A 15,732-nucleotide genomic window follows, 5' to 3' on the forward strand; every position below is an offset into this window, starting at 1 on the left:
CAGGCCCTCTGTTCTTTTGAGTCGCCAAGCAACTCACTAATTTGGCCCTAGCCTACCCCTACCCACTTGGGAGTATTCAGAATCAAGTTTATTATCACTGACAAATGTCGTGAAATTTGTTGTTTTGCAGCAGCAGGAAAGTGCAATAAAATATACTTTATGTAAAAGTACATAAAGTATACTGTACTATATATTACAAAGTATGTACAAAAGTTTAAATAAGTTGTGAGAAAAGAGAGCAAAAAAAATAGTGAGGTAGTCTTCATTGTTCAGAAGATGTGTCGCAGGTGGTGTAGTGGCATCTGCACCAGACTTCGAGGCGAGCGGTCCCAGGTTCAAATCCGGCCGGCTCCTTGCACGCTTTCAGCCGTGCTGGGTTGAGCACCGAGCTAACAACTCGGCCTCGTAAAAAAACCACAGGCAAATGCTGAAGAAATGACGGGATCACCGCCCAATGCACCACAAGGCCTGGAGAGGAATTAATGAACCTTCGAAGGTGTCCTCGTGGGTCGAGGCTAGTGCCCATAGAACTAGAGTTCTATAGAGCTGTGACATTACCTCATTCACAGCTCATGAACTCCTTCACCCAACTAATGAGGGCAAATACTCCATATTCCTTCATCAGCTTATGGGGCAGCTTTGACGGGTCTAGGATTATGAAGACACGCAATCCTCTTTTATTGTCATTTAGTAATGCATGCATTAAGAAATGATACAATATTTCCTCCGCTGTGATATCACAAAACACAGGACAGACCAAGACTGAAATAACTGACAAAACCACATAATTATAACATATAGTTACAACAGTGCAACAATACTATAACTTGATGAAGAAGTCCATGAGCGCAGTAAAAGTTCAAAGTTTCTCAAATGTCCCACATCTCACGCAGACGGGAGAAGGAAGAAAAACTCTCCCTGCCATGCTGACCACAATCCGACTCTAAGTCATCCGAAAACTTCGAGCTCTGATCAGCTCTCCGACACCGAGTACTGAGCGCCATCTCTGTCCGAATGATTCGACCTCTTTCTCGGTTACCAAAAGCAGGCAAGGCCGGGGATTTTGAAGCCTACCCTCCGAAAGATTCCCGACTACACAGTAACGACAGCAGCGAACGGGCGTTTCAGAAATTTCTCCAGATGTTCCTCTGTGCTTTCATGTCTGTCTCCATCAAATCAGAATTGTCCACGGCCCCTATTTAACAGATGCAATATCATTTTTCACCGGAGGGCTGCGCACACACAGGCGCGCCGCCATCTTCTCCTCCCGCAGTAGACATGGAGCTCAAGATCCTTGACGCTGCTGAGCATCCTGTCATTAGCTCAGTACTCTGCCATCAAGATCAACCTTCTAAAGTGATGCTTTACAGTTTTCTGGACTAAACTCCATCTGCCACGTGTCAGCCCAGCTCTGCACCCTGTTAATGACCCGCTGTAACCTATGACAACCTTCTACACAATGCTCAATACCACCACCCCTTGTGTCATCTGAGGAATAGGGCAGGAATCGATACGGGCCAAAAGTGGAGAGATGGGTTACTTCCCCTCGGTCAGCAAGGAAGAGTAGGGCCGAAGGGCCTGTTTCTGTGCTCTGACTCGATCTGTGCTGCTGTCTGGATCAAACTAAAGTCAAAGTAAATCTATTATCAAAAGTGTGTATTTGTCATCATATAGAGATTAATTTTCTTTCAGGCGCTTACAGGAGAATCAAGAAATAAAGTAGAATTTAGAATTTATGATAAAAACTATACACTGTCAAGGCCTCTTCATCTGATTTTCTTGATATTTATTGCTTATTTATTTATTATTATTCCATTTTTTTCTTTCTTTTGGTATTTGCAGTTTGTTGTCTTTTGCACTCTGGTTGTTTGTCCGTCCTGTTGGATGCCATCTTTCACTGATTCTATTGTGTTTCTTGTAAGTGAATACCCATGAGAAAGTGAGTCTCAGGGTTGTATTGGGTGATATATATGTGCTTTGATAATAAATTTACTTTGAACTTCGAAAGACTGACAAGAACCAATGTACCGAAGAAGATAAACTGTGCAAATAAAAATGTAATACTGAGAACATGAGTTGTCTGTAGTTTGCAGAATGAGTTTAGGGTTATGGTCAGTGAAATTATCCATGCCAGTACAGGACCCGAATGGTTGAACACAAGAAATAGGAGCAGGAGTCGGCCATCTGGCCCATCGAGCCTGTTCCGCCATTCAATCAGATCATGGCTGATCTGACCATGGACTCATCTCCACCTAGCAAGAACAGGAAAACAGATTATTATCTGAATGGTGGCCGATTAGGAAAAGGGGAGGTGCAACGAGACCTGGGTGTCATTGTACACCAGTCATTGAAAGTGGGCATGCAGGTACAGCAGGCGGTGAAAAAGGCAAATGGTATGCTGGCATTCATAGCAAGAGGATTCGAGTACAGGAGCAGGGAGGTACTACAGTTGTACAAGGCCTTGGTGAGACCACACCTGGAGTATTGTGTGCAGTTTTGGTCCCCTAATCTGAGGAAAGACATTCGTGCCATAGAGGGAGTACAAAGAAGGTTCACCAGATTGATTCCTGGGATGGCAGGACTTTCATATGATGAAAGACTGGATCAACTAGGCTTATACTCACTGGAATTTAGAAGATTGAGGGGGGATCTTATTGAAACGTATAAAATCCTAAAGGGATTGGACAGGCTAGATGCAGGAACATTGTTCCCGATGTTGGGGAAGTCCAGTACGAGAGGTCACAGTTTGAGGATAAAGGGGAAGCCTTTTAGGACCGAGATGAGGAAAAACTTCTTCACACAGAGAGTGGTGAATCCATGGAATTCTCTGCCACAGGAAACAGTTGAGGCCAGTTCATTGGCTATATTTAAGAGGGAGTTAGATATGGCCCCTGTGGCTAAAGGGATCAGGGGGTATGGAGAGAAGGCAGGTACAGGGTTCTGAGTTGGATGATCAGCCATGGTCATACTGAATGGCAGTGCAGGCTCGAAGGGCCGAATGGCCTACTCCTGCACCTATTTTCCATGTTTCTATGTTTTCCACATAACCCTTAATTCTCCTACTATCCAACCTTGCCTTAAATAAATTTACTGAAGTAGCCTCCATTGCTTCATTGCGCAGAGAGTTCCACAGATTCACCACTCTCTGGGAAAAACAGTTCCTCTTCATCTCCATCCTAAATCTACTCCCCCAAATCCTGAAGCTATGAAAGTGTTGTTGAACCTGGCCATGTGGAAACTGAAAGCTCCTGTACCTCTTGCCCGAGGGCAGCAGTGAGAAGAGAGCACGGCCTGGCTGGTGGGGGTCCTTGATGATGGAGGCTGCTTTCTTGTTGCAGTACTCCTTGTAAATGTGCTCAATGATGGGGAGGGCTTTGCCCGTGATGGACTGGGCTGCACCCACCACTTTTTGTGGACTTCTTCATTCCTGGGCATTGGTGTTTCCATACCAAACAGTCAGGATACTCTCCACTGGGCATCTGTAGAAGTTTGTCAAAGTTTTCGATGGCATGCCAAATGTACATAAACTCCTAGGAAAGTAGAGGCTTGATGGAATGGTGATCACATTTCAAACATACCTGGAGTGTCCTACTGCACAGGGCCTGACCCAACCTTTACCATCTACTTGAGAGTGCGGACTTAAGCCAGACATGAAAAAAACAGTACCTCTTGGTGATGTAGCACACCCTCAGGACTCCTTACCACGTTCTGAGCTCCAACCTCTGGAGTGGGACTCGAACCTAGAACCTCCTGACTCGGGCAAAGAGCCCTCCGAGCCACAAGTCACTGTGGCGACGGGGGCAAAGCTTGGGCAAGGAGGCACCTTGCCAGTGAACTGTATTGGATCAGTTACGAGAATGCGGGATCACGTGCGTATCGATTGTGACTGTCATACATGGAAGGCCCCTTCTCTCTATTTTTGTGGGCTTTCGAGCGCGCACGTCTTCGTCTCGGCGGGCCCGGTCGGTCACTCCTGCGCTGTAAGCTGTAAACACAGGAGACGCTGGAAATTTGGAGCACCGCGCACAAAATGCCGCAGGAACTCAGCAGGTCAGGCAGCATCGAAGGAAGGGAATTAACAGTCGACAGCCCTTCATGCGGACTGGAAAGGGAGGGAGCTGTAGAAATCTCTTGTGTTAATGGCTTGCTGCTCCACTGTGAAGACTCTTCAAGGAATGGCTACCCTGAAGGAGTTTAAATCTTCACCTTGACGGGACCCCCTCTCTCTGCTCCCCCTCTGTGATCTCTGCTGCCCCCTGACTCTTTGGCTGTGTGCTCAACCAGACCCGCACCTTCCAGCTTACACTCCTTCCCCTCCCCTCATCCTCCATACTGGCTGCTTCCCCCTTCCGTTCCAGTCCCGATGAAGGGTCTCGGCCCGAATCGTCGACTCTTTATTTCCCTCCAGAGATGCTGCCTGGCCTGCTGAGTTCCTCCATCATCTTGTTGCCCAGGATGTACCATAGCTGGCACAACTCTGTAAAAGCGTTTGATCTTCTGTTGCCCTTGTTCCGCACGTACATAACCGACTTGGCTGATGACAGGGATAGACGCTATTCCTCGGTCACGCTGCCCTCTCTGCTGTTTAAAGGTGCCCGGACTGACACGTTGCTGGCCCAGCAGAGGTTGTCCAAGAGCCTCCAGCAGTACCTGGAAGAGCAGCCGAAGCTAACGAGGGACTGGCCTGAGTTCATCTCCCGGACCCGCCAGCGTGCAACCACGGCTCGGCCAGGGCAGCCCGAAGCGCTGAAGAGAGTCGCTGCGAAGCTGCCGACAACCGTCCCAAGGACAAAGCGGCCCGTCGCGAAGCCCAAGGTGGCAGTGGCGCCTGGCGGCAGAGCGGGAAGTGAAATAACCACTAATTGCATCGACAAGAAGGACGAGATGTTCTGGGAGTTTTACAACCAGCCTTTGCCCCCGCTGTAAACAGAAGACAGCTGGGATCCAACGGCCCTGTTTAGTAGGTGAAGCCTTTCTCGGAGGGAAGGGGAAAGGTTGCAAGCTTGCTGAAACTATATAAGACCGTAAGGCATAGGAGCAGAATTAGGCTATTCAGCCCGTCAAGTGTGCTCCAGCCATCCTGGCTGATTTATTAGCCTTCTCAATCCTATTCTCTGGCCCTCTCTCCATAACTTTTGACACCCTTACTAATCAAGAACCTATTAACCTCCACTTTAAATAAACCCAATGAGTTCACCTCAATGAATTCCGCAGGTTCACCACACTGGCCCTCCTTATCTGTGTTCTAAAGAGAAATTCTTGTATTCTGAGGCTGTGCCCTCTAGTCCAGGGGTCTCCAACCTCTTTTGCACCGCAGACCGGTTTAATATCGACAATATTCTTGCGGACTGGCCAACCGGGGGGTGGGGGGGGGGTTCAAATAAGGTTAAGCTCACCTCAACATGTCTTTTACCGTTAGGGTTGCCAACTTTCTCACTCCCAAATAAGGGACAAAAGTAGCAGTCAAATCCCGGGATACTTTACCCCAGGAAGACTACCATGATCATGAAGCCTTGTGCGGGCACCTGTGTGCGCATGTGTGACGTGCACATATATGTGATGTGCGCTTGCACATACGTGCCGATCTTTTCCCCCCACAAATCGGCTTTGCCTTCATCTTCCCGACTATACTGTAGATACATTATTTCTACTTTATATAGGCTGTGTATTTATCACATCATTCCTGCTTTTACTATATGTTAGTGTTATTTATTTTCAGTTTTATGTATGATTTGTTAGGTTATTTTTTGGGTCTGAGAACGCTCAAAAATTTTTCCCCTATAAATTAATGGTAATTGCTTCTTCGCTTTACGCCATTTCGGCACGTAAGGTTTCATAGGAACGCTCTACCTTAGCGGGGGAAATACGGGACAAGGGCGGTCCCGTATGGGACAAACCAATTTAGCCCAATATACGGGATGTCCCGGCAAATACGGGGCAGTTGGCAACCGTATGTTCAAGTTCAACAGTACGTTACAGGGAATGAGGAAAGGTGCAGCTGACCCATATCGTTTCCTCGCAGCCTGGTAGCACATGCTCTGCGGCCCAGTGGTTGGGGACTACTGCTGTAGTCCTAAACTTTCCCACTATTGGAAATATCCTCTCCTCATCCACTCTGTTGAGGCCTTTCAATGTTCAAATGAGGTCCCCCATCATTCTTCGAAACTCCAGCAAGTACAGGCCCAGATCTATCAAACACTTCTCACGCATTAACCCTTTCATTCCTGGGTTAATTCTTGTGAACCTCTGGCTAAAGAAATTCCTCTTCATCTCTGTTCTAAGGGGACGACCTTGTATATTCTGTGGCTGTGCTCGACTCTGTTTGTGGTGGGAGGATTATACAATTGGTTTTTTATTCAGATGGGAACGAAGGCTGGTGAGACCACCGTGATCCATCTACAGTGAGCTTGTGTGCAGTTCGAGCAGGTTTGGCCTGGAGTTGATCAGATGGAGCCTGAGCTTCAGACAATGTTGAAGTTGAAGCTAAGATAGAGGTTGCAATTATTCACATAAGTGCTGTAGTACCGGTTGGTCAAGAGTGTGAGGAGAATGTGTGAGGGAGAGAGGGGGGGAGGGAGGGAGGGAAAAGAGAGAGAAGGAGGGAAGGAGAGAGGGGGAGAGGTATAGGGAGAAAGAAGGAGGGAAAGAGAAAAGGAAGGAGGGGAGAGAGAAAGGGAGGGAGGGGAAGAGAGAAGGAGGGAAGGAGGGGGAAGTAAGGGGAGAGAGAAAGAGAGAGGGAGGGAGAGGGAGAAAGAGGGATTGGTGTTGATGAGTTTTGATGATTGTGTAAGATGTGGCTCTATTTTTTTATCAAGCGGTTTCTTTATGCTTCCTACGATCTGGGTGGGGTCTGCCACAGACACAGCTTCATGATGGACAGTCACCATGGCCAGACTGGGTTTGGTCTACACGAACGCTTCAAATTGTGTCATCATTTCCAACCGTAGCAACCAACTGATAGATCAAACTGTAGGGGAGGAGAAGATGGCGGCGCGATGCAGCGCACGCGGCCGCTCCGAATTGATACCGTATTTGTTAAATAGGGGCCGTGCACAATCCTGATTTGATGGAGACGGATGTGAGAAGCACGGAGGAACATCTGGAGAAACTTCTGAAATGCCCGCTTCACTGCCGCTGCTACTGGGCGATTGAGAATCTCCGGAGGGGAAGGCCCCAAATCCTCGGCTTTGCCTATTGTCTGTTGCCGGGGCCGGGGTCGAAGCACTCGGCAGAGATGGTGCTCGGTGCTCGGTGTCGGAGGGCTGGTCCGAGGCTTGGAGTTTTTGGACGGACTCAGAGTCGGACTGTGGTCGGGTGCTTCCGGGGTGCTGCATCGGCAAGTTTGCGGTGCTGGAGGTTCATGGCAGGGAGAGCTTCTCCCTTCTACCATCTGCGTGAGATGATGGGACTTTCAAGAGACTTTGAGACCTTTTTTTACCGTGCCCATGGTCTGTTCTTCGTCAAATTACAGTATTGCTTTGCACTGTTGTAACTATATGTTATAATTATGTGGTTTTTGTCAGTTTTTTTTAGTCTTGGTTTGTCTTGTGTTTCTGTGATACCATTCTGGAGGAACATTGTATCATTTCTTAATGCATGCATTACTAAATGACAATAAAAGAGGACTGCGTGTCCTCATAATCTAATCTAACCTAAATCTAAAAATCAACAATCACAAATGTAACCATTCTGAACAAAATGATCAGGTTAATCCAACTTCCCTCGTTGGACTCTGAACATGTTGGCATGGTGATGCTGTCCATTAGTAATATTTTGCCTAAGTGAATCTCAGACGGTGATGAGAGGCCGTACAGGAGCGAGATATATCAGCTAGTTGAGTGGTGCCGTAGCAACAACCTTGCACTCAATGTCAGCAAGACCAAAGAGCTGAACGAAAACTTCAGAACAGGCAAGATGAGGAGCACTAACCAATCCTCACAGAGGGATCAGAAGGGGAGAGAGTGAGCTACTTCAAGTTCCTGGGTGTCAATATCTCTAAGGATCTAACCTGGTCCCAACACCAATGCAGCTATAAAGGCACAATGGTGCTATATTTCATCAGGAGTTTGAGGAGATATGGTTTGTCAACTAAAACACTCAAAAACCTTCTACAGATGTACTGTGGAGAGCATTTGGACTGGCTGCATCAATATCTTTTATGGGGAGGCTACTGCACAGGATCGAAGTAGGCTACAGAGAGTTGTAAAATTAGTCAGCTCCATCATAGGTACCAGCCACTGTGGTATCCAAGACATCTTCAAGGAGTGGTGTCTCAGAAAAACAGCGTCCGTCATCAAGGTCCCCCAAAACACTGTCCTCATTGCTACCATCAGGAAGAAGGTACAGAAGCCTGAAGGCACACACTCAATGTTTCAGTGACAGCTTCTTCCCCTCTGCCATTTGATTTCTTTTTTTTTTAATACCTTATTTTCAAAAATAAGACAATGATATCAACAAGAACGTGCCAGGTCAGACATGTGTGAAAATGAAATAAGCAAAAAAAAAAGGGACTTAACATTAGAGGGATGCCTATTGTACAAAGTGCTCAAAAATACTAAACATTAAATCTCAAATAAGGGTCGTGAGAGATCAGCTGGGGGGAAATTGCTCATCTGCACCCCCCCGGCCTTGTCCAGGTAGGCAAGGAATGGATCACAGATAGCCGAAAATTTTTTAATTGAATTGGTTCTCAAGAACCTGAGTTCCTCCATCTGTATGACTGAGATCATATCAGCCATCCATCTCCGAAAGGAAGGGGGAGAAGCTGATTTCCATTCCCTCAAGATGAGTCTTTTGGCAACAATCATCCCCAGCATCAGAGACTGTTGTATGGCTGCAGGGAAACAAATAGTAGATTTGCGAGCAGCCAAATATAGCGAGACCAGCTTCCAAGGGGAAGGATCTTTTACAGGCCCTTGAGTATCAGTCAAATATTTTGGACCAAAATCCAGTCAGTAATGGGCAAAACCAAAAGGTGTGCGACAACGTGGCCTCCATCCCTTGGCATCTATCACACATTGGCGAGACAGAAGGGTAAATCCTGTGCAATCTAAGTTTACAGTAATGGAGACGGTGGACAACTGGATCAGTTGGTGCCTGCTGTTAACAGAACAAGCCTGTATCATAGATAAACACTCGTCCCAGGCAGCTTTAGATAATTCAATGCCCAACTCCTCTCTCCAGGCGTCTCTAATCTTCACAGTAGACGCTACAGTGCAATTATCAAACAAACGTACAAACTTAGAAACGAGACGCCTGGAGTCAGGAGGGTTCTTTAAAATATCAAAAAATATATGTTTCCCTGGAAGGATTTCAAAATTACAAATCTTAGATTGAATTTAGTGTCTAATTTGTAAGTAACGAAAAAGTTGCCATCTGATTTCTGAATGGACATTGAACCCATGAACACTAACTCACCACTTTTTAAAAAAAATAGTTTTTGCATGACTTAATTTAATTATTTAAGATAATTAAATAATTATCTTGCTGACTTACTGTAAGTCAGTTTCTTTTCTATATTTATCATGTACTGCTGCCGCAAAGTTAATGAATTCCACATCATACGCCGGTGATATTAAACCTGACTCTGAAATGTTGCTTTTGTGAGTCTCATCGTCAAATAGATGGCTGTTCTACTGCAGGAGGCATCACACCCCCAGGTGCCTTCAGTCGTGGGGGATCTCACTGAACCCTATCGAATGTTGAAAGGCCAGGGTAGGGCGTCTGGGGAGAGGATGCTTCCTATATTGGGGGAGTCTAGGACCAGAAGGCACAGCGTCAGAATAGAGGATGTCAAAGGTTATTGTTGGTAATGTGAGCATTATTAAAAGTAAGTTAATACTAATTAGGATAATGGGGGGGGGGGTTACTTCCGTTCTTTTTACTTCCAGTGTGCTTTGTATATAGTGTTCCTGCCATGCCGTACGGGTCGTAAAGCCTCTGTATATACATAACAGTTTTAACGTTCGAGATAAAGTTGTTTCTTTGGGTGTGAAGTTGTCGAGTGTGCCTTTTCAAAGTAGAAGTTTCCACAGTTATGGGGGAGAAGACAGGAGAATGGGGTTGAGAGGGATAATAAATCAGCCATGATGGAATGGTGGAGCAGACTCGAAGGGCCAAGTGGCCTACTTCTGCTCCTAAGGTTTATGGTCTTGTAACAGGTGATTTATTACAAAACCAGCACCCACCAGGAATCCACCCAAATCCGATCTATCTTGAGCATGAACTTGGTGCAGCCCTGTTACATTCTCAGTTGATGAGATTACCAGTAAAATTACCTTTTGATAACAGAATGGTGGCTACAGGAAGACTTCACTAAGTAACTGAGTAGATCCTGATTACAGAGTAAAATGATTATCCACAGATCTAACAGCAAATCCTATTTTCCATTGCAGCAATGGGTGCACATGTCCTCCAACTTCGGGGGTTGATTTCAGGGCTAACAACCCTGACTGGTCAAACAAAACTGTTACAGAAACAGGAAAGGATCCTTCTTCATCTAAGTGTGACAGTATTCCTGCGTCTCTACCCGGGCCTTGAATGACTGACAGTAGTGAAAACCCAGGGGAAGCTACTGACACAATGAAGGAAGCTCTGAACACCGCCAGTGATGGAGGATCTTCATTGCTGTCCTAAGCGCAGTCGGTAAGGAAAGGGTGCACACTATAACACAATTAATGAAGTTCCTGAAACTTCACTGCTGCATTCCACGTCTCTACTTCGAGGCTTTGTCTGTGGTTCCATGTTAGCACATTAGCACAATCCTCATCCATTTACCAGTCCTCACTATTTTTTCCTCTACAACACAACCAAACACCTCTTGGTTCTGTAAACTATTACATGGGTACATCCTTCCCCACGTACGTGCTCTTAACTTTCCATGGGGGGATAGAGAGGGAGGAGGGTGTACGATGGGTAAGATTGCGCACAGACGTTTCATTTGCAGCTCCATTCACAGTGGCCTTGCTGGAGTTCAGAAGAATGAGATGGGATCTCATTGAAACCTATTGAATATTTAAAAGGCCTGGGTAGAGTGGACTTGGTGGGGATGTTTCCAATAATGGGGGGGGGGGGGGTGGAAGATTACAAATACCTGGAGATATGAATTGACAATAAACTGGACTGGTCAAAGAACACTGAGGCTGTCTACAAGAAGGGTCAGAGCCGTCTCTATTTCCTGAGGAGACTGAGGTCCTTTAACATCTGCTGGACGATGCTGAGGATGTTCTATGGGTCTGTGGTGGCCAGTGCTATAATGTTTGCTGTTGTGTGCTGGGGCAGCAGGCTGAAGGTAGCAGACACCAACAGAATCAACAAACTCGTTCGTAAGCCCAGTGATGTTGTGGGGATGGAAATGGACTCTCTGAGGGTGGTGTCTGAAAAGAGGATGCTGTCCAAGTTGCATGCCATCTTGGTCAATGTCTCCCATCCACTAGATAATGTACTGGTTGGGCACAGGAGTACATTCAGCCAGAGACTCATTCCACCGAGATGCAACACAGAGCGTCATAGGAAGTCATTCCTGCCTGTGGCCATCAAACTTTATAACTCCTCCCTTGGAGGGTCAGACATCCTGAGCCAATAGGCTGGTCCTGGACCTATTTCCTGGCATAATTTACATATTACTATTTAACTATTTATGGTTTTTATTACTATTTATTATTTATGGTGCAACTGTAACGAAAACCAATTTCCCCCAGGATCGATAAAGTATGACTATGACTAAGACCAGAGCGCATAGCCTCAGAATAGAAGGACGTCCCTTTAGACGAGGAGGAATTTCTTTAGCCGGGGGTGACAAACCTTTAGAACTTGTAGCCGCAGATAGCCAGGGAGGCCAAGTCATTAGCTATATTTAAAGCAGAGATTGATAGGTTCCTGATAAGTCAGGGCATCAGGGGTTAAGGGGTGAAGGCAGAAGAATGTGGTTGAGAGTGATAGTAAATCAACCACAGTCAAATGGTGGAGCAGCAACTATTGGCTGAATTGCCTAATTCTGTTCCTGTGTCTTATGGTCTGGTTAGCTGGGCAGAAAAGTGGCAAATGGAATTGTCATGTTTTGTAACTCCAGAAACTAATCAAAAGAAAAACACGGGAGGTGGGATAACATGTCTACTTGCTTTTTCTTTAGTGAGGCGCTCACATATGACTTGGTGGCGTAATGACGTATGCCATTCACATACTTTTACATATAACCCATAATGAATTTGGGCACGTGGCCAAGTGGTTAAGGCGTTCGTCTAGTTATCTCAAGGTTGCTCGTTCGAACCTCAGCTGTGGCAGCGTGTTTGTGCCCTTGAGCAAGGCACTTAACCACACATTGCTCTAGTCTGTGCGAGGAGTGGCGCCCCGCACAGACTTCCAATCTGCGCCTTGTAAGGCATGAAAATGCCCGACGCAGGCCTCTCATGGTCTGAGTTGACGTTCCCTCCCTCCCCATAATGAATTATGTAAACAAACAAAGAATGCTTAATCAATCATAAAAAAACATAGAACATAGACATCTACAACACATGACAGGCCCTTTGAGTCACAATGTTGGGCCGGCCATGTAACCTACTCTAGAAACCCTTCCTCAGACATCCCCCTCTGTACCTACTTCCAGGTACCTTAAAACTATGCCCCCTTGAGTTAGTCATTTCAGCCCTGGCAAAAAGCCTCTGGCTATTCCATACGATCAATGCCTCTCATCATCTCATACACCTCTATCAGGTCACCTCTCATCCTCCGTCGCTCCAAGGAGAAAAGGCCGCGTTCACTCAACCTATTCGCGTAAGGCATGCTCCCCAATCCAGGCAACATCCTTGTAAATACCTCTGCAATCAAACAATATATTTACAATATTACTCAACTATTACTGAAATATTAAATACACTATAGGAATTCAGTCCAGTGGATTGAGAGGGAGGTGGGACAAAGTCATGGAATTGATAGTAACTGGGAGTAGATGCAGGGTTGCCCTCCAAAATATCGACAGTTCCCTTCCTCGCACAGACGCTGCTCGAACCGCTAAGTTGCTCTGGCTGATCGTGTGTTGTCAGTGTCTGGGAGGATGGAGACTGTGTGGGGAAACAGTGTATCCTGGAATGTAGGTGAACGAGGCTGACGGTGAAAGACGAACCCATGGTTGGCTCCATTACTGCGTCAGACACGTTTCAACATCGTCGAAGCAGAGAATGGAAAATGAACAGGTGTTCAGCGCTGTCTGCCTGTTTGACTGGTTCCTTCTCTTCTTGCTACTACCATCGGGTGGGAGGTGCAGGAGTCTTGGGTAATGCACTGACAAAAAAGATTTAAACTGTGCACAAAAGATTGTCACCCTCCACCTCGTTGGCGTGTTTGGTTTCACAATCGTACACAATCACATTTCCTTTTCCGGTTTCTGATGAGGACGGTGTTGACAACATGAAGTTTGTGATGACTTGTCTGCCGATTTTCGAATTGGCTTATTTATACTGTTTTTATTGAAGAAATTATTCAGTGCACACATGTTGTCACTGGGCAAAAAAAATTGCACGGCACAAAATTTTTACGTACACTAGTCATTATATTGTCCCTGAACTGCCTTCATTTGCCTTAGCAGGCTTTGCAGCTGTGAACTCACTCTCAGGGACTCTGCAGTTCACGTTCCTTGTGTTTTTGTTTACTTTTTCAAAAACTATTTGGGCAAAGAGTTTTGCCCTGAAATATCAGTCCTGCTGAAATGTTTTGGCCTGAAACATCAGTCCTGCCTAAGGGTTTCGACCCAAAACATTGACTGTACTTTTTTTCCATAGATGCTGCCTGGCCTGCTGAGTTCCTTCAGCATTGTGTGTGTGTTGGTCAGATTTCCAGCATCTGCAGATTTTCTCTCGTCTTATTTGAGTGATTTGTCCTCTTTTGCACCTTCGAGCTTCAGTCACATTTGTTGAGTGTGGTTTATTGTGAATTCTATTGTGTTTTTGTTTTGTGAGTGCTGCAAGACGATGGATCTCAAGGTTGTATATTGTATACAACCTTTGATAACACATTTGAACTTTTAACTTTCAATTATTGCAACACAGACATCCCAACTTGCAAAAACTCATTTCAGGGAGGTAGCACCATCAATTTGCGGGAGACTCCCGGAACTTCTGGGAGAGGTGGGATGTCTGCAACAGAGTAGCTCCTTAGCAGCTGGCCAGCTAGTTTAAATAATGTTAGCTATGCTAATGAACAAATGACACCTGTTAAACTCACCTCAACATGTCTTTTACAGTCTTAACCCACCATGGGCAATAGAAAAGTCACTGTTGGAAACAGTGCACGAGCAACACTGTCATTATTTTTGACCCCTATTAGGCAGGGGTACACTTTAGGGTAGTCTGGGGTGACGTACGTTTTATATTTTCTTTTTTTGGAACACTCTGCCATGGTGTGCACTCTCTCGCTGTCTCTCTCTCTCTCGTGGTCACTCTCTCACTCTTGTGGTCGCTCTCTCACTCTCTCGTGGTTGCTCTCTCGCACACTCTCTCTTGCTCTCGCGCTTGCTTGCTCTCAAAAAAATTGATTTCCGGGATATTGTATATAATTTGCGGGCATCAGGTAGCCACTATCAATATGCAGTATGCAGGAGACTCCCGGAACTTCCAGGAGAGGTGAGATGTCTGGTAACATATATAAAACCTGCAGATGTTGGAAACCTGAGATAAAATTGCTGGAAACAGCAGGCCGCACAGCACGTGTGGAAGCAGCAAGGTTCTGCTGGAACAACAGGTTTTGGGCCCATCCCGTGATTCCAAGACTTACAGTTCTTTATGATATGTCAACGGTTGACCCTGCTGCGGGATCTCGGAGCCACCACGGTCGCCGACTTGCGTTGTACACAAGGAGCAGACCGAGGTCGGATGCAAACTACACTACCCAGCAGCACCCTGTTAACCTACAACTCCCAGAGAACAGTGCGACGGGCCGAGGGGCGGAGCTTAGGGCAAGGCGGCTCGACGTTCGCGGTGAGGGGCGGGGGTTTTGCGTGCTCCCGACGTCGTGGGCGGACCTCGATGAGCGTGCGACGCCGGAGGCGGGGCTTGGTGTGCGTGACGTGAGGGGGCGGGGCGGCGGATGGGAGCTGAAGATGGCGGAGGGGAAGGAGCCGAATAACAAGTGGGTTCGGCTCAATGTCGGGGGCACGCACTTCCTGACCACCCGGCAGACCCTGTGCCGTGAGGAGAAGTCCTTCTTGTACCGGCTGTGCCAGGAGGAGGGCGAGCTGTTGTCCGACCGGGTGAGCGACGGCGGCCTGCGGTGGCAGGTCGGGTTGGGGTTACGGGAGGTGGGTGTTGGGTATGAGGGAGCCGGCCGGCCTAAGGGATGCTGGTGTTCGGAGAAAGGGGGGGAATGTAGAGCTGGGGAGGCAGGGCAATGATCCCGGCTCCTTGTAGGGGTGGAACTGGGGGGAGGAGGTCAATACAGCCGAGGATGGAGGGGATGGGTGGCTTATGATGGGTCCATTATGTTTAACGATGGTGCTTAAGGGTGGTGGTAGTCAGGGGTATCTGAGCTCAGTGTCCCGGCTTTACTCTCAGTACCATCCCAGCCTTGTGCGGAGCGGCGGCAGTGCCCTCAGAGCGGTCTGTGTCAAGAGGCACCAAACGCTGGACATCTGGTAACTTTCAGCACAAAAGTACTTCTGTAGCGCTCTTGCGGCGCGAAACCTGGCCGGGCAATATTACGCGCAGGAGCAGGAGATTCCCGTAAACTGCGTGGTTAGACCGG

General features: G+C 46.9%; 2 protein-coding genes across 6 annotated transcripts in view; both read left to right on the forward strand.

The window, feature by feature from the left end:
• The window catches only part of LOC140204782 (ciliary microtubule inner protein 4-like), a 50,759-nt gene extending 43,113 nt beyond the window's left edge, over window positions 1-7,646 (forward strand). For 4 of the 5 annotated variants that reach the window (XM_072271566.1, XM_072271567.1, XM_072271568.1 and 1 more), the window contains 2 exons: window positions 4,592-4,960; window positions 6,816-6,905. In XM_072271566.1, coding sequence (XP_072127667.1) covers window positions 4,592-4,926 — 335 coding nt within the window. In that variant the 3' untranslated portion in view covers window positions 4,927-4,960; window positions 6,816-6,905. Of the gene's footprint in view, window positions 1-4,591; window positions 4,961-6,815 lie in introns of all 5 variants that reach the window. The other variant, XM_072271569.1, reaches the window with a different exon arrangement.
• A 7,417-nt stretch (window positions 7,647-15,063) lies between these two features.
• Window positions 15,064-15,732, forward strand: part of LOC140204783 (BTB/POZ domain-containing protein KCTD5-like) — a 40,584-nt gene continuing 39,915 nt past the window's right edge. Inside the window, exon 1 of the mRNA XM_072271572.1 lies at window positions 15,064-15,241. Within this exon, the coding sequence (XP_072127673.1) occupies window positions 15,092-15,241 (150 nt within the window). The 5' untranslated portion in view covers window positions 15,064-15,091. The remainder of the gene's footprint in view (window positions 15,242-15,732) is intronic.

The sequence above is a fragment of the Mobula birostris genome, chromosome 11 (assembly GCF_030028105.1).
Source record: "Mobula birostris isolate sMobBir1 chromosome 11, sMobBir1.hap1, whole genome shotgun sequence".
In the NCBI taxonomy this organism is placed as follows: domain Eukaryota; kingdom Metazoa; phylum Chordata; class Chondrichthyes; order Myliobatiformes; family Myliobatidae; genus Mobula; species Mobula birostris.